The sequence below is a fragment of the Mytilus edulis genome, chromosome 2 (genome assembly GCF_963676685.1).
Source record: "Mytilus edulis chromosome 2, xbMytEdul2.2, whole genome shotgun sequence".
Lineage (NCBI taxonomy): Eukaryota > Metazoa > Mollusca > Bivalvia > Mytilida > Mytilidae > Mytilus > Mytilus edulis.
In genome coordinates, this window is record NC_092345.1 from 12,891,587 (window position 1) to 12,918,881 (window position 27,295).

A 27,295-nucleotide genomic window follows, 5' to 3' on the forward strand; every position below is an offset into this window, starting at 1 on the left:
TATGTGGTTTCACAACACTGCAAGTTGGATTTGTTTCCTTTGTAGTGAGTTCAAGGTGAACATGTTGCTTATCGGAGCGTAGTTCTCCAACGATAATCCAACCCAGGTTTAACTTTTGCGCAAATGTAGCCTTTGGTGGTCCTAGACGTTGATCAAGGACATGATGTGCCTCTATAAGTTCTCTTCCAATGAGCAATAGGATTTTGCATTTTCCATCAATCGGGAGAATATGTTTTTGTAGTTCTTGCAAGTGTTGATATTGCAATATATCCTCATGTGTAGAATTTCATTCCGATTATTGGGAATGTTATCGCATTCAATCAGTTCAGGCAGATTGAATCTAGTATTGTCTTGTACAGACTTCACGACAAAGCCGTTTCCTCGTTTACCGGAAGTAACCTTGCTGCCGGAGCATGTGGATAACAAATAGTCTTTTGTTTCTGCCTGTACGTTGAATAGGCTGAAGAATTTAGGAGCCACGAGAGACCGGTTGCTTTGGTCGTCAATAATTGCATACATGCGAATTACTTTGTCCTGATTATCTTTGTGAAAGACATTCACAGGAAGTATCTTGGCACAAGATTTACTACTGTTGCCGTCTTTGTAGATATCTATGCAAGTTGAACTAACAGAGGTTAGCTTGGTTTCAGTTAACTCAAGTTGCTCCCCGCCGTCGACTGATCTAGGCGGTGAAGGCGGTACACCTTTGGGTTGGTACACTCGATTTGTGTGTAATGCGGTGGTGTGTTGTTTACTTCCGCATTCATTGCAACTGATACTCGCGTTGCAATCACGACTCCTGTGCATAGTCGAATCACAGCATTTGTAACAAAGATTGTTTTGCCTCAACAGTTCCTTGCGTTCCTCTATAGTTTTAGCTCTGAACCCACGACATTCATTTAGCGAATGTTCGGTATTGTGTATTATGTCTCTCCAGATCTTTGTTCGACCGCTGTCAGTGTCTTGTGAACGTTGATTTTTGTTCCAGGCTGAGGTGTGAACCTTGGCGCAGCACCTTTTGTACTTGGTGTGACTCTTGACCCAAAAATGAATCCAGGATCGTTTTTAATTCTACTGATTTCACTAATAAATGCAGATAACTCTGTAAAAGGAGGAAAGGCAACGTCGTGGTTAGATTTGTAACTAGACGCCCTTGTAATCCACTTTTCCTGACGTTCATAGGGTAGTTTTTCAATGACAGGGTTTATTCCGGTCGGTGAATCAAAATAAGCTAGAAGACATCCCAGCTTGGGGTTTTCCTTGTGGTATTCTATTTCTGATAGAATGTCAGACAGTTCATAGAGATATGCGTTGTCCTTATTTGTCACTATTGGGAATTTGTCGAGTTTACTCCTGAGAGAGGCTACCAACATTTCTGGAGCACCATATCGCTCATCTAGTCTTTGCCATAACCTCTGTAGGCCTCTAGTAGGGTTGTTGGCATTTGATGCTCTAATACTTATGGCATGTTTACCAGACTCTGGACCAAGCCACTTGATCAGTAAATCGATCTGTTCTGAGTCAGAGACTTGTAATTCGTCTATGACGTTTTTGAAGCTAGATTTCCATGTATGGAAGGATTCTGCCTGGTCATTATAATTTGTTAGCCTGGAGAATAATAGGTCTTTGCGAAGAAGAAATCTAGTTAATATTTCCGACGTAGGATTAATTTGTTTCTGGTATGCAACAGGGGTCTCTTCTATTACACCTTGTTTTCGGGTTGAAGCAGGGATCTCTTCTATAACGTCTTGTGTTGTGCGTAAGACAGGGATCGCTTCTTTAACACCCTGTTTTTGGTGATCAGTGGTGATCTCATCTGAAAGGTCTAGTTTTTGTATACTGGTTACTAATCCCAGATTTGGGATTAAGGTAACTTTCGGTGACTTAGTATCGGAAGGCAAGACAGCAGATGTCTGTGACAGTAAGTTCAGTGCTACGGATGGCACAAACGCTGGTGCTTCGTGACTCAGCTCGATATGAACAGGAATTTGTTTTTTCTTTTGAGGTCTTGTTACTTCCTTTACAGCAGTTGATACAGGAAGTTTATTTACGAAATCTTGCACACGCTGGAGCGGGTCTTCTTTTCGTTAGGGAGATCGCTAAACGCTTGGCTGTCATCGTATTCCAGGATACGAGCCTCGGCTTCTGTGGCTGCAGCCTCTCTGTGTGCTTCGAGAATGTTCATAGCGGCCTTAAGTTCGGCTTTTTCTCGGACCGCACGTGCGGCTTCCTGTTCCATTTGAGTTTTCCTACGAACGGCCTCCTGTTCTTTTTTAGCTTTGATGTGCTCTTCCTCTTGTTCAATTCGAGCTTTCAGGTGAGCGGCCTCAAGTTCCATTTGAGCTTTCATGTGTGCAGCCTCAGCAATTTTACGTGTGGCCTCTTGTTCCGCTTCGGCTTTTATACGTGTGGCCTCTTGTTCCGTTTCGGCTTTTCTACGTGTGGCCTCTTGTTCCGCTTCGGCTTTTCTACGTGTGGCCTCTTGTTTTGCACGGATGGCTTCTTGTTCCATTTGGCCTTGATTTCTGTTTGTATGTATAGGGTCTGTTCCTGTAAAACGGCCTCCTGCTTTATGAGAGCAGCTTCTTGCTCGGCAAAGGCTATCTTTGATCTAGCAGACTCTGCCTTGGCACGCTTTCTCCTTGCTAGGCTCGACATGTCGGAGGCGTGTGAGCTCCCACTGTGCGAGGTGGTCTTGTCCTTAGATGTCCTCGTTTTTGTTAATTTAGCCTTTGTCAAGGTAAGGCGATGCTCGTGCAAAGTTTCAATTGCCAGTTCGACTTTAGACATTCGAGTATCCGTTGAGAATTTGCACGTATCAATGTCTTGAAGGCTGTTTAATGTTTTTGTATTTTTCAGAAATGTCAAGTACTCGTCTGTGAGCCTGCGATACTTAGTACAGGCTTGTACAATTTTATCTTGTGCTGTTAACAATTGCTGGAGGTCGTTAGGAGGCTTGGACGTTTCTAATAACTGAGATTCTAGGTTTGACCATAGGGCCTCTAAGTCGTGATAGAACTTGTCACGTTTTTCTATAAAGGCTCCCTGTCCTTTTTCGGTAAGTTCATGCACTCGCCTAGTTTCGGCAATTTCATTTAAATTTGTTGTTTTAGACGGATTTTCTTCTGGTCCTTCAGTGACATCTCCCTCCGGGGGCTGAACCTCTTTTTGCTGATCCGCGTGTTTGGGATCCATGATGTAAATGAACTATTTGTAGGCAATGTTTGTTCAACGTTGTTAGTTTGCTGTCTAGGACGACGCACAAGCTGTGTTGCGGAGTGTCGAGGTAACAGCTACGAACGATGCTCCGTTGTATTTCCTGTTCAGGAGATGTGTAGACAAGTTGTTGTCAATTTACTAGCACGAAACGTTGTCGTTGAAACTACGTTATTGGTATGCTGACTGTCGTGGAGTGGCGTACGTTATCCAAGAAAAACAACAGGCAAGTTGTAGCTTTTTCAATATACTGGCCTGACCAGTGAGTGTAATCAAGACGACTGGGTTTAAGTAAAGATAAAACAATCAGGAGCTGACTTTTATTTCACTACCAATCCAAATGGTGAAAAACTGAAAATACAAATATAAATACAATTTTACAATGTTTTCAATGATAATTAAAGTCCATTAAAATACGGATATAAAACAGTTCGTAGATGTATAAAGGTGTTAATGTTCTTTATAATGACAAATAGATAAATATTCTTGCACACGTCGGGTTTTGTCTTGAATTAAATCGTGTAATCGCAGATACGAACAGTTTGAACGGTAAAATGTTCATAGTTTCTTTATAACATAGGGAAATATATTAAAACAGTTCATCGCTAATGTAAAGACATGATTTGTAATATTTTAAATGTAACTCACGCTGTGGTTAGCCACGAATTGTTCCTTTGGACAACGTGTCCGATGAATGTTCCTTGTAGTTGTGCACACGACTCGCTGAGCAGTTTTAGGGAGCTACCATTTGATTTTTATGGGGGAGGGGGGGGGGGGGCTAGGATGAAATTTGAAACAAATAGGCAGGACAGGAGTTTTGAGTAAAAAGAAAAAGGCAGGATGAGACACTTGCAAAAAAAAGTCAGGACGACAATTTAGGGAAAAAAAGTCAGGATAAACTAATAAACTAAAAAAAAAAAGGCAGGACCGAACAGAGTGAAAAATAAAAATGCAGGACAGAGATTACAGCTAAAAAAAAAATGCAGGACAAAATTTTTCATCCTAGCCCCCCCATAAAATGGTAGCTCCCTTACGTCACTCAGAAGAGAGGGGAAAGTAACACGGATTCCTACACTGTCCTGTATAAAACTTCTAAAACTGGCGCACATAAAGCGATGTACGCAATTAAACGTTAACAATATAAAATGATGATCAAATGAAGAATAAATGATGAATAAGTTCCAGAACAACATATAACATTGTTTCTCATTCGCATCTTTTCCTTTTCCTCGGTTAATACCTCAAACGCCTGTACGTTTGTAATAAACATAGCAGCAACTGTCAATTTACCAATGTGACCAACTTCAATTCGACGCAACTGCGAGCACCTTGATTACATTTAAATGCCAAACTTTATATAGTACATTAAATCCCACCCGTAGAAACCGCCAAAACTTTCCTCGTGCATTATACACGCGACATCAAACTCTATAAATAGTACATACTGTAGCAGAACTAGTTATAGTTGTTAATGTCTGTGTCATTTTGGTCTTTTGTGGATAGTTGTCTCATTGGCAATCATACCACATCTTCTTTTTTTTATACTAGTTCCCATCTATAAATAATTACCACTAATAGCAAACGGGAAAACACCAATTTCAAACGAAATAAAATATATTTATATTCGTATCACTATCTATCTCTTCTAAAGGAGGCTTATAAAGATATATATATATATATATATTATCATAGCCTTGAATACTTGTTATGTAAAAGCTATATTAATCATGTTTATAGTGTTTTGTTTTTCTGACAGGAACTCATTTTTCAATTACTGAAATGACATGGAAAAACGCTTATGAATTTTGTGTATCAAGAGGTCAACGACTGGTGTATTCAACACATTCAATGAATTATGACATCGAAAAAGAATATTTGCCGTTAGTGTTAGCAGATTTAAATCCCGTTACGTAAGATTGTATTACTTAATAGATAAATCTTACTTTTATATATAAGATATGGATATTGACAATGATTGAAATCTCTTTATCATTAAGTACAATGGGCCTTACACAATATGATCTTTATAGGTACTTGTACTTGTATGTTTTATTGCAAGAAGACGTCATTGTTTTTTTTTGCGTCAATAAGCCTTACATCAGCTCTTTATATTAGATTATAGATTAATGATTGACATTACATTCAATTCAAATAAATAATATCCCATCATTAAGTGCATGATTGGCACCATATTAATTCTTATTATTGTTTTTCTCGTCTTCTAACTGATTTATTTAGAATGTCTATACAAACAGAATTAATTATTCATATTAATGCACCACATCATAAAATGAAATCTGTCTGCGTTCACGGTTAAGTATACCCCAAATAAAAACGCCATCATCAACAATACGACTGTGGGTGACTGTCCGTGACGGAGAACTTAAACTGCATTCTATTTCTAAGACACAAAGGTAGATATTAGAAATAAAATAAAGGAATTCAAACATTTGCTGAAAGGACGTTTGGACGATATTCGTCTGATATATAGTCATATTTTTAATTTCACCTGACTACATCCTTCAGGATTGAGATGTACATCTTCCTGTTGTATGTCGATACATAAGTAGATAGTTATCAAATGTACCAGGATTACAATTTAGTACGCCAGACGCGCCTCTCGTCTACATAAGACTCACCAGTGACGCTCATATCAAAATAGTTATGAAGCCAAACAAGTACAAAGTTGATGAGCATGTAGGACCCAAAATTCGAGTAGAGAAAGACAGTTTTATTTTCTATTATTTTCTCTTAATAGAACCTAAAGGTAGATTCCAAGATTTGTCATGAACTCCATGCTTTTCTTTTATTGAGCTATCAGAATGAACAAAAAAAAAAGCATAACATCGGTTTAAATTAAACTCTTGTTTAAATTAAAATTATTTACATGCTATTTCCATTTGAATTATTCTCTTTTTGAGTTTGTTCAGTTTGATTTGATAACTTTTAGAACTTTATATATTTGCTTTTTTTTTTGTTTATAATATATATTCACCAGTTTAGCAAATGTATGGTCAATACACAAAGTAAACAACGAAACACCCAAAGGTACCAGATCTCAAGAAACTGTTCCATATACAATTGAATACAGCCTTGATGATCTTGAATCCGTATTATGTGTTTACTTTGTCTATAAGGAATTACAGTTTATAGGATGGGAAGCAGACGACTGCAATAACGAATCAGTGGTACAGCATGTACTCTGTGATAAAGTCGTTAATATAATCATTGATACAGGTAATATTTATCTATTTTGAAATCATTTCTTTTAAGACTATAAAACCGTAGTGTGATCCTCTTAACCGGCATGTCTAGCACATTTGTTTAGGAAAAAAACAATACCTGACTTACTTTAGGTGATTATTAAAACATACCTGATGTTTAAAGTCCCAGGAAAATCTTGAACAGATTTTTGAAACCCATACATTATTTTGTTTAAGGTTTTGTCTTCGTGACATTTTCGATCCAAATACACACTTAAATCAGTAAATAAGTGCATTTCTATATATTGACGAGACCAAGCAATAAAAATCTGAATCAGACAATACATATATGAATATTGCAGACAGGAATAACGTGAACGTGCAGTTAATAGACAATTTTAGGTCAGAAACACTCCTATTGTCCCTTAAAGAACGATTTAGGAAGACGGTAAATGGTATTGACCACTCATGACCAGATCAAAAAATGATGAGGAAATTTTGTGGACAATGTATAAAGTAACGTTGAATATTTATATTTACGGTATTGACACTCAACAATAAACTGAAATAAAATTACAGAAATGCAAAAATAAATACTTTTCTGCACTATTTTCTTCGTAAAAAATACATGTAATCTACAGCAAGTTATTTTTTGGCGATATATTGAACGCTATTTTAATTATTTTTTTAAATGAACTTATTGAAGCTGTTTCGGAGCTAACTTTCTATGACGAAAAAGTGGTTTGGACAGAAGCGAAGAAGTATTGTGAATATACAAATACTACACTGATCGGTATAAACACATTGATATACGGGGGCAGCGTTTTGGACGATTCATTGAAACTGAACTTAACAAGGTACACACTAAAGTATTTAATTCCTTTAGAAAGAAATATTTAAAATATAAAAGGGATATTCAAACTCACAAGCCGAATGTTATTTGACAACGTCATGGCAAAATAAGGAAAATGATCAACAGACATAAAACTATTTCAAATATAGCCAACAGTAGTATGTCGCTGTTCAAAAATCAACAATCGATTAAGAGAAAACAAATCCGCGTTACAAAATTAACCCGAAGGAAACACATTAACTCTTAGTGGAAAGCAATGGAACACCAAAAACACTGAATGCAACACAAAATTGTGATAACATACATGGAAAAGGAATATTTTATATCAAATGCCATACTCCTGACTAGGTACAGGTCATCTTAAGATAAAATGATGGGTTGAACCTGGTTCCAAAATACAACATAGAAAACTAAAAACTTATCATCACAACCCCTGAAATCCAAGTTAGATTTCAGTTACTCCGGACAGGTAACAACGTATTGCATATGTCGTTTTTCGCATGTAATCAACAATTCAGTGATGTTACAATCTAATTTTCGATGGAAATATATCGGGAGTATGGTGACGACAATAGTGTATAGAGTAAAACAAGAGAAATGAACAAACCATTTCTCTTTATCATGGCTATTGTAACATATGTGAATTTTCTATAAGTTTACATGAATGTCAATAGTACTTGTATAATTATCTTCAAAACTCACTGGACTTCTTTCTTCAATTCCCTGGGGTTTTTGAAGGTTATCCAATGCGTAACTCTTTTATTGATTGGTGGACTTTGAACATTAACTACTTCTGTTTAATTTTTATTCGACACTAATTATAAAATATCTATAAAACAAGATAGTTGGAGAATATTATAACTCAAAAAGAAGGTCAACAAGTTCTTTACCTCAAAAGAAGGTCAGTAAGGTTTAAAGTGATCAACTAAATTATATTTCAATTCATGAAAATTGTCATGGACATTATCTTCATCTCCATATTTTAATGCCTGAAAATTTTGAGTTATTATACCATATATTGTAGGTACTAGCCTGGTCTTATTTTGGAGTGACTTGAGTAACAATCAGAACGGTCCTGTGGTGTCTGATAAACAAGCCAGCACATTTGGTGTTGGACGTCTCAGTTACTATGAAATTGGCTCTGAACTTATAATAATACCAATTATACCAATGTCTGATAACTTTGAATTAAATGAGTCGTACACAGACGGTACCAATCATATGCATGCCTTTATGTGTGAAAAACAAACAGGTAAATAAATAAGGCCGTTAGTTTTCTCGTTTGAATTGTTTTACATTATCATTTCGGATCCTTTTAGAGCTAACTATGCTGTATGGGCTTTGCTCATTGTTGAAAGCCGTACGGTGACCTATAGTTGTTAACTTCTGTGTCCTTTTTGGTCTCTTGTGGAGATGGAGAGTTGTCTCATTGGCAATCATACCACATCTTCTTTTTATAGGTAATTATTTGATTTACCGACAAACTTTTTTCTATTTTTTTTAAATGTCACGCGAACTTATTTAGGTACACACCCGGAGTTAAGTCTAATATGGTAGGTTACATTCAGAGAAAAGAGGATGGGATTGTGGTTACGACAATTGAAATATATCAGTCTTCATCCTACTTTAATCTTGTACAGATTAACACAAGAATATACTTCACAAAATATAAAACAGGCCCTATATTTGTTATTTTTCGAATATTAACAAATGATAAAAATTCGTGAACAACTTAGCTTATATGCGTTTGTGTCTGTAGTTTTATATATTTACCATTTTTTCCAGAAAAAATTCCTTTCATTGAAAATAACAATTCTATGATTGTAAACAAAGTTTGTCTGAAAAAATCTCGGCAAACAGTACAGTCGAATGTGAGGAACAATGTATTTCCTTGATATCTTATGGTATACACTGTGCTGGATTCAACTACAATTGGAAACTTGAAGAGTGTTCACTTCTTGGAAATCTAGAGGATTGTATAATATTGTCATGTCGTGATTTTATATTTTCGAAGACCGAGGGAATGTCGGCTTTCATTGTGAGACCGTACTCAAGTAAGTTAAAAAACAAATTGATATATGACATGGTCAATGTAACGCGACTTTGTGTTAATATCCAAAGGTCAAAGTAACGCAATGTATTTATTTAATAGTTTTTAACACTTTAGGTTGCAAAAGTAAAATGTTTTGATAACAAAAAGTATACGATAAGAACACAAAAAATAAGGATAAGTTCACTTAAATGCTTTCATCTGAAAAAGAGAAAAAAGAAAGCTTTGTTTGAAAACGGAAATCAAGGGACAAAAATGCATGTCGATAACATTGCAAAAAAACAATATAACGGACAGCAATACGCAAAACAACTAAATGATAAGCGACATGAACTTCCCAAAAATAAGAAAAAAAGGGGGATTTAGGTAATTTTGTTTGATACCGTTTGCAGAAACGTATTTTGGAAACATGTGTTGTTAACATGGAAGTCATAGCCTATGTCTTTTTTTAAACCTTCTTCAGCAATGATCCAAAGCAAGGTAAATCCGTTACTTTTTATTCCCAGTGCAGAATGTTGTCAGTTTGGGTCAACACAACCAGGGGAATCATTAACTTATAAAGCGAATAAGCGAAACGATGAACCAAAACGTACAATACATACATGTACCGTTTAAAGAATTTATATGATAGAAAATAATAAAAGTAAACATAAAAAAGAAGCCATAAAAATTCGATTCAACCAGGAGCCTGTTATTCAGTGGTTGTCGTTTGTTTATGTGTTACATATTTGTTTTTCGTTCATTTTTTTTTACATAAATAAGGCCGTTAGTTTTCTCGTTTGAATTGTTTTACATTGTCTTATCGGGGCCTTTTATAGCTGACTATGCGGTATGGGCTTTGCTCATTGTTGAAGGCCGTACGGTGACCTATAGTTGTTAATGTCTGTGTCATTTTGGTCTTTTGTGGATAGTTGTCTCATTGGCAATCATACCACATCTTCTTTTTTATATTGACGCGATGAGCAGATATTATTATACTTGTTATGACAATTATTGAAAAACAGGGTTTCAAATGAAATGAATAAGTAATACAAATCAGGCATCTTTAAACATGTTTGCATGACCTATGAATCAGACCAGCGAAAAATCAAAATTAACGTTTTTAATTTTCAGTAACAATTGGAGAGTACAAACCTATCAATGAACATGGGGTCTCAACAGAGAATGAAATTCAGGATAATGACAACACATATCCAATGGTCACTGATCAACAAGGTAGGTTTCAGTTTTTATTTATGAAATTTTTGATAACTATGTCTCTGTATTGATGTTTCTTCGAGTATAAGCTTAAGTTATCATTTCATACAATTTCATATTACTTCTGGTAACAATGTCTTTTCATCTTCATTCTCTGAAGCCTTGACATGTCGTCCGTGTCTTTGAGTGCAAGTTCATAGAAGACAGTTATGTTTGATGATTTTAGTAAAGTGGCGTAGTTCAAATCATTTCTTTGCAAAATTAAAGGGATCCAATCTCGAATTGATTGACTGGTTTGGAATATCTGTTTCACAGATGACAAAGAATATGTTTCATTTATTATAATCACAATGCCGTCCTCTTTTCCTTTTGGCCTATCGAATTAGGCTAACACTGGGTTTGTACATACTTAAATAACACGACTAGTGCCTTATAAGCAGAAGAACTCTGCCTGATCGGAGCACCTGACATCACGCTAGGTTTGATGTGGGGTTCGTGTTATAGATATAGAATCACATTTGATTGAACTTTATCCTAATATTACAACCTGTATCTATTATCATGTGTAATTAAAATGACATACTTTGAACATTTGAAGCTTCAACACTCGAAAAGAAAGCTACTACAACTAAACCAAATAGGCCAGATGAAGGCAATGCTGCAGGTATGAATATACTGTCATTTACCTTTTATATAAACTCCCAAATGACTGTTATCTAGTACAAGCAATTCCGGTTGTTAAATATTTCAACAGATTTGTAAATAAAACAAACCATGCTTATAATTTTGAACTCAAGAAAATCTTTCGTCTACAAAAAGCGACAATACCTTACCGATGTCAAAATCTTGGAAATCGAAGAAGCAAGTTAACAAAAAAAATATAAAATGGCAAAAAAGTCGACAGTAATTGTATATAAAAAATCTTAGACCGCAGAACATATCGCTAGTGATTTGAGACACCGGGACCTAATAGTCGATCTTAGTATTTCAGACAGATAAACATTAAATAGATGTTACAGCCCAGTTTTAAGTTATCTTTTGAATAGGTCTTGCTACCATCAGTCTACTCAATAACATCATAATTGGTAATAATATTGAATAATCGTAAGAAGATTGAATTGTCCGTATGAATTTAAACCACAAAACAATAATAACTTAAATCTTCCTTCACTGTCTTGGATACTCAAACTTTATAATAGTTTTTGCATACTTAGTTATTGCCAGAATCTGTCAAATGCTACATTCAGCATTTTTCCAAATTATTCACATGGAAAAAAATCCCATTATAAATGGCATGCGTCGGTAGCACTTTTCTGCATTGACCTTCATTGTACACCACGAATATGTGATATCTAATGATATGTTAATATTTGGATGGCTATAAGTTGAAAAAGTACCCAAATTTATCTAAGTTCAACTTTGAAACACCAAACATTTATTAGATCAGCAATCAAAACCTGAATAATAAATGAATTTGTTTTCAATAGGACAAGTATTGACCATTACCATGGGGTTGATGAGCGCAGTCGCATGTAGTATTCTGATTTACAAAGCCGCAACAATATTAAACCATGTTAAAAATATGAAATCCACACTTGCTGATGTAAGTAAATATATACATGACTGGATATAAGATAAAATTGTATACAAGAGTTCGTGATTGTTATATTATAAGCTATCCATACCAGTCTGTCAATCAAACCTGGGACGTACTACAACAACTTGTGTGTTCTTGGTAGAAAATGTACGAAATTTGTGCATAACATTTATCCAATATCCTCTATCTACAATTTAGCTTATCTGTTGCCTTTTAATAGGACTGTAGTCATCCTGACATTTAAAGTCAGTCTCTTTGTGAAAGAATGATGCTTCAATAGGTCGTTTTATAATTTTCATCCAGATTAAAATGTTTGGTTCAATAAGACCAACTCTGTATGAATTTGACTATATTTTTTTTTTTATTAATTCATTTATCAACAAAATGTTGACATGATCTATGGTTTTATGCAGACATCTCCTTTTCAATTGTTTGGTCTGATGGAAATGAAGGTGAGAAGTCGCTGACGCGTCAATAAAACTTGAAAGTCAGGGGAGAACGAATAGAAAAGTAACAACAACAGTTTAAGTCAAAAGAAAAATGCAAAACCACTAAACGAAAGATATAAAAGAAAGAGACATCAACCCAATGACAAGACTTTATAAGACATGTCAAACTCAACAATAGGCAAAGCTCTACAGTAAACAAAGACAAACTTTCGAAGGGTTTAATTTAAATTTAGTTGTTGGAACACTTATTGCATAAGTTTTATTGCAAATAATAAATATCTTTCATTAGAATCATGATAGACTATGCACTGAAATATCATATGAAATGAACAGCTGTCAATAATCTGTTGTTAAACAGACGGTAACATATTTGATAGCAGTACAATGGCTCTTACATGGCGAAGCGATTCTTTGTAAAATCAGAGTATTGCAATAGATGGGTAGATATTTACACCAACAAAATTAATACGGCGCTAGGAAATTATACAGAATACTACTAGTAGTTTGACACTACTTTTAACTTGCATACTCTTAAAACATGCATTTGGTCAAAGGCAATTATACACTAATACAACCATTTGTTTTGTTATGACTGCGGCTACGATATATGGTTTATATATTCAACCACCAAAAATTGACAAATGGTCAATACCTTCACTAAATATGAAACTGACTTAATAATATATACTTTTTGGAGAAGTTTTCTATTCTTTATAAGTATGTTTAAAAACTGCTTGTCTTATTGAGACATCATTAAAACAACGTATACTTTCCTTCGGTTGTGACTAAATCTATCATTTTACCATGTTAGACAGACGCAGTGTTATAGTATTGTCACGATAGAGACGAGATGCAATTATGTTGAAGCACTTCATGAAAGAATACAAATACTTTTCAGTTACCCTCATATATTTTACTCCATGAATAAGCTTCTTGTATTTACATCGGCTACTGTGATGTCAGAGTAATACAACTGAATTATTGATTTTGATTTTACTTGGCATCGCTTTTCAATTTAACAGGAAGTAAGATTCACATCAACTTACAAAACATATAATTATGTTACAGGGGAAAATAACAAAGAAGGAAGTTGAAGAGCAGTTAAATGGTGCATTTACAATTGAAATGTCAGATGAAGATGGTGAAAGAATAGTCACTGAAGGAGTAATCACTATGAATGTTCCACCAAATTGTTACTTTGATATAATTAAATGAGAAGCATTGTATCTGACACCGTGTGTTTTTTTTATTGTTAAATTGTAGCTGCATTTAAAATCAAAAATGTTATTTCAAAAGTAAGAAGATATATTGGGGCAAAGAAAACTATTACTCAATGGGGATATTGTTTTATTGAAATAATTTTAATTGAAGAATGTATATCACTTGTGTTATAACTTGTCCAAGTCTGATGTAATTTTTTGATGGATGCAGCTCCTGTACGTTTGCAAGTGGAAACACCAATCTATATCAGTTGACGTCGATGTGTTACTGTCTCATTGATGTATAATCTAAACTTCTTTTATCTATAAAAAGATAAAATGAAATATTGTTGCTATTCTTATCGGGTATTATAAATTATCGCTATTTTGTGCATTTTTCCTTTGATCTTTTTTTGTGATAATTTTTCATATCATTCTACTCGCTTGAGATGGAAAATTATCGCTAGAAACTAAGCAGGCACGTGGCGTTGCTAACGAAATTGGCATGAAATTGACAACGTCGTTATAGGTGAAATAGCGATAAACAGATTATTTATGTATTTCTGAAAAAATTATTCCACCAGAGTTTTCGATATCACAAACTAGTCAAAACATTTACTAAATTTTATCATCGGTATAAGGACATCATTCGTAAATATAGCTCAACATGCAGACTTCTTATACGTTCAGGTATTTCACATCCAATTTTTTATGGAAATATTCTTTATAAAGCACAAAGGTATCAGTATTCACCTCAAAAACTAACAAAACCTTTGAATAGACTTATTAAGAAGGGATATAGTTACGATACTGTTGTCAGGTCATTAAAGATTGCATATTTTGGCGTTAATATTGATTCACTTATAGGGTCTTTGCATCGGAACTAAACACATTTATTAAAAAAACAGTTGTTGGCATGACACGGGTTATGTACTACTCATATATGTTATGATGGTATGATACTAAACCCCTAACGGGAAGGATTGTGCCTGCTGTTCATATGATGAAATCATAATCTTTCAGTCAGTTTAATTGAAGTCTGGAGCTGGCATGTCAGTTAACTGCTAGTAGTCTGTTGTTATTTATGTATTATTGTCATTTTGTTTATTTTCTTTGGTTACATCTTCTGACATCAGACTCGGACTTCTCTTGAACTGAATTTTAATGTGCGTATTGTTATGCGTTTACTTTTCTACATTGGCTAGAGGTATAGGGGGAGGGTTGAGATCTCACAAACATGTTTAACCCCGCCGCATTTTTGCGCCTGTCCCAAGTCAGGAGCCTCTGGCCTTGTTAGTCTTGTATTATTTTAATTTTAGTTTTTTGTGTACAATTTGGAAATTAGTATGGCGTTCATTATCACTGAACTAGTATATATTTGTTTAGGGGCCAGCTGAAGGACGCCTCCGGGTGCGGGGGTTTCTCGCTACATTGAAGACCTGTTGGTGACCTTCTGTTGTTGTTTTTTTCTATGGTCGGGTTGTTGTCTCTTTGGCACATTCCCCATTTCCATTCTCAATTTTATCATTGATCATCTCAACTCGATTGCCTTTCTCGCTTTCATGCACGTCCCGGCTCAAGAGAAAAAATCAATCTCGTTGAGATGATCAACGATAATCTATAATTATCATGCCAAATAATTGAAAAATGTGTTATCGACTTAGTTTTAGTATGCCAAACTTAGAGATAAAGTCCGCAAAAAAAAATATGAAAAAATGCTATTATGTCATTTTGTATGAAAACGCACAGATTCATCAATATTAACGCTTTATTCTCCTAGATAAGATATCACCATCGATTTTGAATTGAGAAAATCAATTATTTACGTGTATCCACAACGTGATGTCTATAAACAAATAATTTAATTTTGGATGCAATGCGTCTTCTGATTGACTGACGTTATTTTGTTATTAGCCCATAGATATAATTTAGTCATGTGACCGTGACGTCATCAACGTTTTTTCATGGTTTAAAATGGAATTTAGAATTAAATTATAAGAAATGACTGTAATATTTTTTCTGTCTATTCGAAATAACATAAAAACTGTGGTGCACACTATTAAATAACCCGCTACGCGCGTTATTCAGTGTGCACCAAATTTTTTATGTTATTTCTTCATAGACAGAAAAAATATTACAGTCATTCCTTAACAAAGTACCAAAACAATCGTACAGTTGTTCTAAGATCTTCTCACCGACGACGTCACAAGATAATGACAAACGTATACAGAAAGTTTCAAGGATCCTCCAAACAGAATTATACCAGACATTGTTGTGCTATATATCAGGTAACTGTTTGTTTAAATGAACTTGATATTAAGGAACAAAGTTGGTTTTTTTTATAATTAAGAGCTGGAAAAGTCTGCCGATTGAATATCTAAAATATAACTATATATATGGTCTTTCGGGCGTTTTTTAGTTGGTCTTTTTAACTAAGTTTATGAATCTATAGAGGAATTAGTGTAGAGCAACAGTTTAAGTAATAATTAACTATCGGTGTTTCGTGTAAATTATTTTTCAAATTTCCAATTTGTTCATAACACTTTAATATATCATTTAATCGATTCGGTCCTTCTCTAATTTCATCATCAGCATGGCTAAAGGAGTTATTGCCAGAGGTATTGTGAGGTAAATTACGTTCAGGAGTCACTTTCACAAATATACTTACGACTAAGATTGATCGAAACAAGAGACATATTATAATACAATATTATATGTCTCTGATTGTAAGTATATTGAATTGTTCATGACTAACGATCACTCTTCATCGTAAGTTTTTTTTTGTAAAACCGACTCTTGGTATTCATGCGATTTCTTGTCGGATTTAAAACCCTTAAATTTAACCAATGACGTAATGCAGAGCGTATAGATCGCAAACGTCTGTTTCACGGCCGTTATTGAAATTCTTGACAATATATTAATATTTGTATATAAATATAATCCGAAGGCACACTGAATGTTTTACGGAGGGGACCAACCTAAGATCGCAACTGTATAAGAAAAAAAAGAAATCTCATGACAAGAAAGACTCTGAGAAATACAAAACAATCAAACGCCAGGTACAACAAGGTCTGAGGAGGTCATACTGGAAGTATGTTGAATCCATTGTAACACCACCAGAAGATAACATCATAGAAAATCGTGGCTGTATGAAGAGATTCTGGACATTCATAAAGCACAAACGAAGTGATGGAAATGAAGTCTCACCACTGAAAAAGGATGGCCTTCTACATTCAGATCCTTTGGATAAAGCAAATATACTAAACCAACAGTTCCAGTCTGCTTTTACTGAAAAAACAAGCTTCTCAAATCAGGAATTCCAAGACAGATGCGGCTCTTTAAACAAAATATATCCATCTATGCCAGAAATTAAAATCACAGAAAATGGAATATTGAAAATACTAAAAAATCTCAATCCACACAAGGCAGCTGGCCCAGACCAAATTACATCTAAAGTCCTAAACGAATTAGCCACCGAAATAGCACCAATACTTACCATCATCTTTCAACAGTCATATGAGTCTGGAGAATTACCAATAGACTGGAAATCAGCCAACGTCTGCCCTATCTTTAAAAAAGGCCAAAAATACAAAGCAGAAAACTACCGCCCAGTATCTTTAACTTGTATAGCCTGCAAAATCATGGAACACATAATTACCAGCAACATCATGGCTCACTCGGATAAACATAATATCCTACATCCTATGCAGCATGGCTTCCGCAAAAAATTATCATGCGAAACTCAGCTCATCGAGTTCATAGATGATATCACACAAAACCTGGACGAAGGAAAGCAAACTGATTGTTTAATCATGGACTTCTCCAAGGCTTTTGACAAAGTTAGCCATTCACTACTGATCCATAAACTAAGGCAATACGGGATTGATGGAAAAACCAACAGATGGATCCAGAGCTTCCTAAGTGGTAGACAACAGTCGGTAGTGGTTGAAGGTGTAAGCTCTGGCTTCATTGATGTAGAATCAGGTGTACCACAGGGTTCAGTCCTTGGACCAGCACTCTTTCTCTACTACATTAATGATATGCCAGAGGGGGTTCGATCCAGAACACGGTTGTTTGCTGACGACACAATCATTTATCTTACAATAACATCAGATGCAGATACCACAACACTGCAGAAGGATCTGAACAAATTATCAGACTGGGAACAACGATGGCTCATGAAGTTCAACGCAGACAAATGCAATGTCATGACCATCAGCAAGAAAAGAAAGCCAATCACAAATGATTATATCCTTCATGGACATGTACTGGAAAGAGTATCAGACGCAAAATATCTTGGAGTTACAATCAGCTCAGATTTAAATTGGAGTACCCATGTACATAACATCTGCCAAAAAGCAAATAAAACTATTGGGTTCTTAAAAAGAAATCTTAACATCAGTAACAAACAACTAAAAGAAAATGCATACAAGTCATTAGTCAGACCAACACTAGAATATGCAAGCGCAGTCTGGGACCCCCATCAACAAAACAACAAGAAAAAAATTGAGATGGTACAACGCAGAGGGGCTAGGTATGTTACCAACAAATACCGTAACACATCATCAGTAGACGCCATGATAAAACAACTCGAGTGGCAACAATTAGAAGAGAGTAGAACAACAACAAGGATGTGCATGATGTACAAAATTACTAACTGCCTAGTTAATATAGATGCAACATCTAGGCTCATTCCGAGCATCAAGAACAACTAGGACTGGATGTTTCCAGGTTCCTCTTTGCAGAACGGATATAAGGAAAATGTCATTCTATCCAAAATCTATACGGGAATGGAATGCCTTACCACTTTCAACTACCACCGCTCCGAGTCTTGAATGCTTCAAGGCTCGGCTAACAAAATAGACCTAAACACTTGTTTTTAATGAGCACCTGTATCACTGGGGTAAAGCTGATGACCGTAACTGCATTCACGGTCATCCCAAGATGTCGGATGAAAAATTAGGTCAGTTTCTGTATTGTCTGTTAAAGTGTTTCTATATCATTTTCTTTACAAATCATACATTGAAACGATGTAAATTTATAAAAGAATCACTCGAAAATCATTAATTACTTCCGAGAAATGTGCATGAAACGGGAAATTCGATTTGAAAAAATCGTTAAGATGACCGTAAATCATAATCAAAATATTTTGAAGATGACCGTAACATAAAACAAGGATGACCGTGATTGGTAAAAAGATGACCGTAACTTGTAAAGAATGACCGTAATTTGTAAAGACTGACTGTAATTTATATAGGACGACCGTAACTTTTATAGGATGACCATCAATTCTAAGAAATATTCGTATTGTATGCAAAGCTTTTTGGTTGAGTTTGTCGATCTCAATAGGGGCTCGGTTAGCGGATATAAATATGTTTCATAAATTTCTTTTTTTAAACTATAATATAATTGGCCATATTTAGGATTTATAACAATGATAGTAAATTGCATATTTCTCGTAAACAATGAAATATTTATTGATATCGACGTTAAAATTTTAACACAAATTTACAGCGATACGACGAAAATTTGAAGAAACATGAATGTGTCCCTAGTACACGGATGCCTCATCTACACTATCATTTTCTATGTTTAGTGGACTATGAAAATGGGATAAAACTGTAATTTGGCATTAGAATTAAAAAGATCATTCCATAGGGAAAATGTGTACTAAGTTTTAATTTTATTTAACTTGAAGCTGGACAAACGGACAAACAAACAGACGAACGGACGAACGTACGCACAGACCAGAAAAACATAATGCCAATAAATGGAGCATTAAAAACATTAATAATACATACGAATATTTGGTAATCGAGCCCATGTGTATGGGTCCAGAGGAAGCAGATTAAAATCTTAATTTGTCTTGATATATGCAGGCGGAAACACTTTTGAAATAGAACAAAAGAATCGAAGCTCTGTGTTTATCGAGAAAGCGATAAAAGTTAACTGTAATGTTTGATATAGTAACAAAATTTTTAAAAAGTTAATAGAAACAAATAAAACAACAATTTTCTTATTTTAAAAACACCATTTGCATAAGTTTTCAATGTATCTATTACATAGTAATGCAAAACAATAAGATATCAAGTCGACGACATGGTTCTTATCGGGGCCTTTTATAGCTGACTATGCGGTATGGGCTTTGCTCATTGTTGAAGGCCTTACGGTTACCTATAGTTGTTAATGTTTGTGTCATTTTGGTCTTTTCTGGATAGCTGTCTCATTGGCAATAATACCACATCTTCTTTTTTATATATAGTATCTATAAGTTGGATGTAGAAAATGCATAACCTCCGATTTTTTTCTTCACGGACGGAGAACATATCAATCTTTTAGTTCAGAAATTTTCGTGTCTGCCCTTCCATTATGTGAATCAAGAAAAAATTCCCCAAAACAGGTAACGATTGTATCGAAAAGAGAAAAATCGAGTGCACCTTTTTATGTTGGGGCATGTTTGGGGTGTATATTTTGTCTTTAAAACGTACAAAGCAAGAGTATTTTATATAGCATCTCGCTTCAGATTCTATCATTATTATATATCAAAGCTACAGGTTGACTTTATAACGTAAAAAAATGACAGTACGAAAAGATGAAATATATGGGTCAATTGAGATACCTATCTAATGAATCACAAAAACAGAGTAGGTATGTTCGAATAGCTATTTTTTCTAAAAGTACTTGACGACAGTCTTTTAATTTTGATGATAAAAATGTGTGTGTGATAACTAGGGTTTATAATCTTCGACCACTGAAAATGTTTAGTCTGCCCTTCCACGAAATATTTAATTAGCATTTTTTTAAATGCTTAAGAATTTTCAAAAATTCCATCTGACATCCAAACAGACAATATTTTTAAGTTGAATCAATGCAGACAAGATCATTAACTAATGCTCATTAGCTAGTAGATACATTTGTATTTTAAAATATAACTGACATATAACGATCGATTGTAATGGTGCTATGTGGATAAATTTATCAGTTTTCAAGAGCAAAATTGGCAGAGCGTCATCCCTACAATGGCTTTCATTTCTACGACTGTGAGCATGAACTGGCGTAATGGGGAGATAATTTTTAAGAAGTAGAATCCTGACTGTATGAATAACATTTCTGTATATATACAAATTGACAACGTTCCGCCTTGTGATACGCTTTTCGTACAATACTATTTTAAGGATCTACTTTGCTGGAGCTCACCTTCACTAGTTTATTCGAATGATATTTTCAAAATATTTCTGTTATTTTATTTGCACGACAAAATGAAAGACGATATAATATCAATGGGTGTACATGCAATTTTTTGGCATTTTTAAAAATGTGTATTTATTATATGTCATTAAAAGGAATCCCAGAAACAAAAATCTTTTGTCGAGCAGTTGAAGGCTGTGCACCGCATGTCTTTTGGAAAATTCATTTTAAAAATTGAACCCTCTACTGTAAAAAAAGATACATATGGTAATCTTTGCATTTGAAGCACGTCTTATTTTCTTCTACCTATAGGATAAAACTTTCATATTAATATGTGTATACCAACACGATTAATCATTTGATACAAAAAGATAGTTATATAAATACGGATATTTCTTAGAATTGAGGGTCATCCTTTAAAGTTACGGTCATCATTTACAAATTACGGTCATCTTAAAAGCAGTTACGGTCAGCCTTGTTATGAATCGCTGATTCTGTTACGGTCATCTCGATTGTGATTTACGGTCATCTTGGCGATTTTTTCAAATCGAATTTCCCGTTTCATGCACATTTCTCAGAAGTAATTAGTGATTTCCGAGTGATTCTTTTATAAATTTACATCGTTTCAATGTATGATTTGTAAAGAAAATGACATAGAAACACTTTAACAGACAATACAGAAACTGACCTAATTTTTCATCCGACATCTTGGGATGACCGTGAATGCAGTTACGGTCATCAGCTTTACCCCAGTGTGTATATAGGATTTTAACTTTCACAAAATGTAAATATATTAAATTTTCTTTGGACTTTCATGCGCAACACACAGTGGCAGAATAATCAGACAGTTGATTGCGGCCGCTTAACTGGAAGAAGAAGAAGAAGACTAAAGTTGTCCGTTATGTTATTCCCTGAAACTATAAGATTACTGATCATTACGGGTGCAAAATATCGGAAATACTTACGCGTAAAATTGTACCATGGTGTTACTTTCTGTGTTTAGCCTGTGAAACGTTTCATGAATACATGTCGAATATGTATAGTTTCAAAGAGAAATATATATGTGTTGTCTATTCTCTGTGGATGTTATTCATTTTCGTAAAAAAATGTATTCGTTTTGGCTATAATTTCTTTATTAGAGATATTCCTGTTTGGATCACTAATCGTTCGTGTAATCTTCTAAAATTTATTGTTTAACTTGTAAAGTTGTGGCGTGATCGGCGCCTTTTTGCAAAGAATTCCGCTCAAAGTGATGCTCCGTGGTGATTGCTTCACTGTGACTTTGAAATGAAGAACAGAAATAAAGACACTGTTCCTTTGCTTTTTCTGTTTTTTGCTGTACATGTACTGATTTAATATCCAATATCCTTCCTTTGTCTGTTTTGTCTGTTTTCTGGTGAAATTATTCATGTATAATATTCTAAAATTTTACTTATTAAAAGAAACTATCGCATGTTAAAATTGAGAATGGAACGTTGTCTGTTTCTTAAAAGAAGTATATTCTTGTTTGCAATTTTCATCAACTATAGAAGCTATGTATGATCAAGGTGGTTATATGACCTCCTTGGTATGATGTCGAATGACAGCCTTTGCATTATCTAAAAACAAAAAATATATCTCTTGTTTACTTATGAAACCGAATCAATTCAACTAGAAACAGAACAAACAAACGTTTCTTCATTGGACATACTACAATTTCAAATGTTATGCATGCATAAATTGGTCGGAAACAAATAAAAAACATATCCTTTGAACATTTTACATTTTTAATTGTAATTGATGAGTAATTTCCACGGCAAAAAAACAACAAAACATGATTGTGTTTCCCAGGCAAAAATTTTCCCTGATTGTTTGTTATCTGGGAAAAGTAGTCGGGGTTAACAAAATTATATAACAATAAAAAGATGTGGTAGTAGGATTGCCAATGAGACAACTCTTCAAAAAATACTTTTTTTGTTGGTGCTTCCAAGTTCTTCAATTGGCAGGTCTAGGATCATGTTTTCAATATAATGCCAATAAGCTGACGGCGCATGTCTGCCTGCAATGTTGTTTTTTCATATGTTTGTATTCAATTTGCAGATGATGATTTTTCTTATGCCCGTGTCACACTGTCCCGATTTTTATATACGATGGACACCCGAATGCGAAAATTGTAAGTTCGTACGAAGTTGGTCCCGATCTCGTTAAAATACCAAAAAGTGACCGAAGAAAGTACGATGAATAACGAAGTCTATACGATGGTGCCGAAATTATATACGATAGCAAAAGATGGACATACGAAGGTTAACCGAAGACGGGTATTTAAGCTTCATATCTCAGCCGAAGCCTACACGATGGATCACGAAGGCTACACGATGGATTACGAAGGCTACACGATGGATTACGAAGGCTACACGATGGATTACGATGATGGCGCGATGGCCATACGATGTCTAAAAGATACGAACAGAATTTCGACAACATATCGTTTCTGTACAAGTCTGCCATGCATGGCGGGAAATCGATCTTTTTGTCTAATTCTTATAAAACTTAGTTTATTATCCCCTCGCCTACTACATGTAAGTTGCGTGTATATATAATTGTTATTGACACTCGAGACCCAAAATGCTCAAAACTTGGTATGGTGTTACTCGTTAAGAATATCTTAAGCGCTATTGACTTTAAAGTTCAAAGGTCGAGGTCACAGTGGCAGTTGTAATACAAGGCACCCTTGTGGACACTCTAAAACCAATATGCTTCAATTTTTTTAACCACATTTAGTATATTGTTCCTCCTTGTAATGATCTGACATTGTTTACGTTCAAGGCCAAAGGTCAAGGTCATGCAGATGGACTTGTTTTTTCTCCTTGAAATAGCATAATACACAGGAATTGGTTGCTCATTTTTTTACCTGCTGGTTCTAAAGACAATATTAAAGGTATTTCCAGTTACTGAATGTTTTGGTTGATTTCTAGAAAAATAGTTTATGTATCAAATATGCATATTCAATTTACCATATTCTGCATGTGTATATACAAATATAGTGTCCATATTTGTCCCCAATATGTTACATACGAGGGGATGCCACGCTCGGCATTGCCTTGTTTGAACTGTAAAATGTGTGCACTAGTCTGAATAATCACCCATAATTATGCCCATGTTTACTGATCTATCTTAAAGGTAAGGTAATGGGTTCGTTGATCCCTTTTATTCAAAAAGAGCTCTTTCCAGGAGAATATCATAATAATATAGACAAAATGAAGGATGTTGGGAAAGCAACAAATGCGGCAAAATATGACATATAGAAAACAAAATGGTTATGGAGTAAACATTCGTGTGACAACAACTCTGACGATACATAAAAGAATCAGAATAATGAAGAAAAAGTTGGTTTCCCTATATACGTGTACCTGCAGTGTTGGTGTACGAGGCGCGTTTATGATTTTCATTATGTTACTTGATACGGAAAATAGACAAAAAATAATATTTTATTTGTAAAAGTAAATCCTGCTCTTCTTGTTCCATTTGAATTAATAGAAACAATGCTGTCGCCTTTCTTGTTCTCGTGGAATCATATGATATGAGCTCCATGTTTTGTGAACGTCTTTCTTAACTGTCATATTAGACTGACCAGTGCATATCGCGCATGGCACTTTAAATGTATTTTAACGCGAAAATTAACTTACATTTAGCTGAATTTATTGCCGTCGTAGTTCCATCTTGTCGCCTTCGTAATTTTATTCAATGGCAACACGACGGGATTACGAGGTCTTCACGAAGTCGTGTTGCCATCGTAAGACCTTCGGGTATCTTCGTGATTCATTCGTGTAGACATCGTAATGTCAAAACTGCCCGATGGAAACGATGGAAACACGAATGCAATACGATGTGCAAAGATGCATTCCCGGTGACATTACGATAGTAAGGATGGTGATACGAACTCAATACGAACCCTCAACATCGGACGCACCTTCGGGGATTTTTTAACATGTTAAAAAATTTAGAACCCTTCCCGAAGTTGTCACCGAAGGCTAGAAAAGTGGCCGATGGTTCTACGATGGTTAAAGATGGCACTACGAATAGCCCGATCTCGATACGATCAGTCCCGATTTTGAAAATTTCCATTATCGTGTTGCCATCGGCGTAAAAATCGGGACAGTGTGACGCGGGCATTAGATTTTTTATGCAGACGTTTTGTTTTGTTAATCTTGATTCTTAGTTGGTCTGTGATCCAAGGCAATTTCATTGTGTGTGTTATTTGTTTTTGTGGTATGTTAGTACTGATCGTCTTTATAAGATCTTCTTTGAATGTTTGCCAAAGTTCATTGGTGTTACTTGTATTATATATAGTTTTTATCTTTTCTTCTAGTACTTTTAATTTATATCTGATTCAATGTTTCCCAGTTTGGAGCCTCTGAGTTAAATAACTTCAGATTAAAATACTTTTCTGGAAGAACATGTTGAAACTTGTGCTTTTTAATTGTCCAATTGATCTGAGCGGAGCAAGGCAAAACAATGATGTCTTTACCGCCAAAAAAGACATGTTTATAGTGTAAGGAATGCGTTGCCGTTGGATGTGGATGGCCTGAATCCATATATCCTGGTCTTAAAGGGAAATTATTCACGTTAACACATAAAAGATGCCACACTTGACTCCAATTGCCATTGAAATATATGCTCAACCATGAGTTTTGCAATTAATTATGTTGGGAAACAACTTTGAAAATATTATCAGTGTTTTTGTTATTTAGGAAAGGGGTATATATTATGAACGTGATAAAAAAAACATAGACATAAAACCATATTTGTCATTCTTTATGTCCAACATTCAAGCAGAAGATGGTCATGACTCACGCGATTAAAATATTTAACATTGGAATTATGTCCGATTTCCAAAATCATGACACAAGAAATATATAGATATGACATCTGAATCTGTTAGACACTTCATACGACATACAGACACCGTCCGATTTAAAAGTATTCATCAAATGATCTCAAATTAGCTATATGTTTTGCATGCTTGAAACAGAAGTGCTAACATCTTATCAAACTATTTTAATCTCCCCCAAAATCTGAAGTATTTTAAAATTATGTACCCCGCTTTTCTTTAACCAAAAATATTAAAGCCCCCCCCCCCCCGGGCTCCCCTTATTTTCTCGCACCTCATTCATATTACAAATGACCAGTCTCTAACATATTATTCTAAAAACAAACTTGTTTTATTCTGTATATTTTTAGTTGTCAATGATTTTACTATCAGATGTTTCTGTAATTGGACGATTTCTTTGTTTTCTAGCTGTACGTCTTTCATTTCTATATTAAATAAGTAGTCCATGAATGATTTTATTCCCAGCGTGATCATGAGGTTTTCTTTAGTTTATACTTTTTTTGCACCCCATTATTCTCGACTATAAAAATATTCTTTGTGGTTATTTTTTTTGCTATTCATGTTTTCTCCATTCATTTTTCATTATGTTGGTTTTTTTTTTTTTTTCTATATACAATATTCTGCAAACCCCGACCAATCAACATCTTTTGACGGGTATAATAATATGCTTTGAGTAACTTTTCACCGACTGTAGACACAGGCACTTGTCTGAGATTATTATTTGTATACCTTCATATAAATGCAAGCTTAATATAAAGGAATTTGTCTCTGAGACAAGTGCCTGTGACTAGATTAGTAGATACTATATAATGCGGCACACTGCTATGTGTACCAAAATAATCATAATCCTCAGAGGCGGATTTAGGGGGGGGCAGGGGGCCCGGGCACTCCTTTTTGGGAAAAAAATTGGTTGCTTATATAGGGAATCACTGAAGCGTGACTGGAGCTGGCCCATTCTTAGGTCAGTCAGTGGGCCCCCACTTATAAAAATTCCTGGATCCGCCACTGATCCTGTTTTGTACCCCCATTTTTGCAATGGGCATTGGTTACATCCATGCACCTGTCAGGGCCGTAACTACCTATGAGGCAGGGGAGGCAACTCCCTCCCCTGAATTTTCTACACCAAATTTTTTTTTTGTAGTAATAAAATGATATATTGACAATATGTACACGAAGAACTTGAATTTATATTATAAACAACACAAGTTTACAGTTTTACCATAGTTTTAACAGTGTTATCATGATATGTGATATATGTCATTTTCCGGACTTTTGATCGATAGTGAAACGTTTCAGTATTATTTTTTTTTCGTGTGGCCGTCCGTCATGTTATTCGTTATTCGTATGAGAACGAACACATATGAAACTTTGCTTTCGACAATTTTGAATAAAACTTAACTGTTCACATTTACTTAGGAGCTCAATTAAGCAGAGGAAGTAAGGCAGCAACCATTTGATTTTCTGGGGGGGGGG

At 34.9% G+C, this 27,295-nt stretch overlaps 1 protein-coding gene across 1 annotated transcript; it reads left to right on the plus strand.

Annotated features, from left to right (window-relative positions):
* Positions 1–9,063: 9,063 nt before the first annotated feature.
* Positions 9,064–13,915, plus strand: LOC139511500 (uncharacterized). The gene is made up of 5 exons (XM_071298288.1): positions 9,064–9,326; positions 10,436–10,537; positions 11,118–11,183; positions 12,007–12,122; positions 13,634–13,915. Exons 1-5 carry the CDS (start codon positions 9,296–9,298, stop codon positions 13,778–13,780), a joined length of 462 nt encoding a protein of 153 aa, XP_071154389.1. The 5' UTR covers positions 9,064–9,295; the 3' UTR covers positions 13,781–13,915.
* The last annotated feature ends 13,380 nt before the right edge of the window (positions 13,916–27,295 follow it).

Coding starts and splice junctions, on each gene's coding strand:
- LOC139511500 (XM_071298288.1), top strand. CDS start 9,296: ATGTCGGCTTTCATTGTGAGACCGTACTCAA. Junction 9,327..10,435: donor CATTGTGAGACCGTACTCAA/GTAAGTTAAAAA, acceptor TTTAATTTTCAG/TAACAATTGGAGAGTACAAA. Junction 12,123..13,633: donor TGAAATCCACACTTGCTGAT/GTAAGTAAATAT, acceptor ATTATGTTACAG/GGGAAAATAACAAAGAAGGA.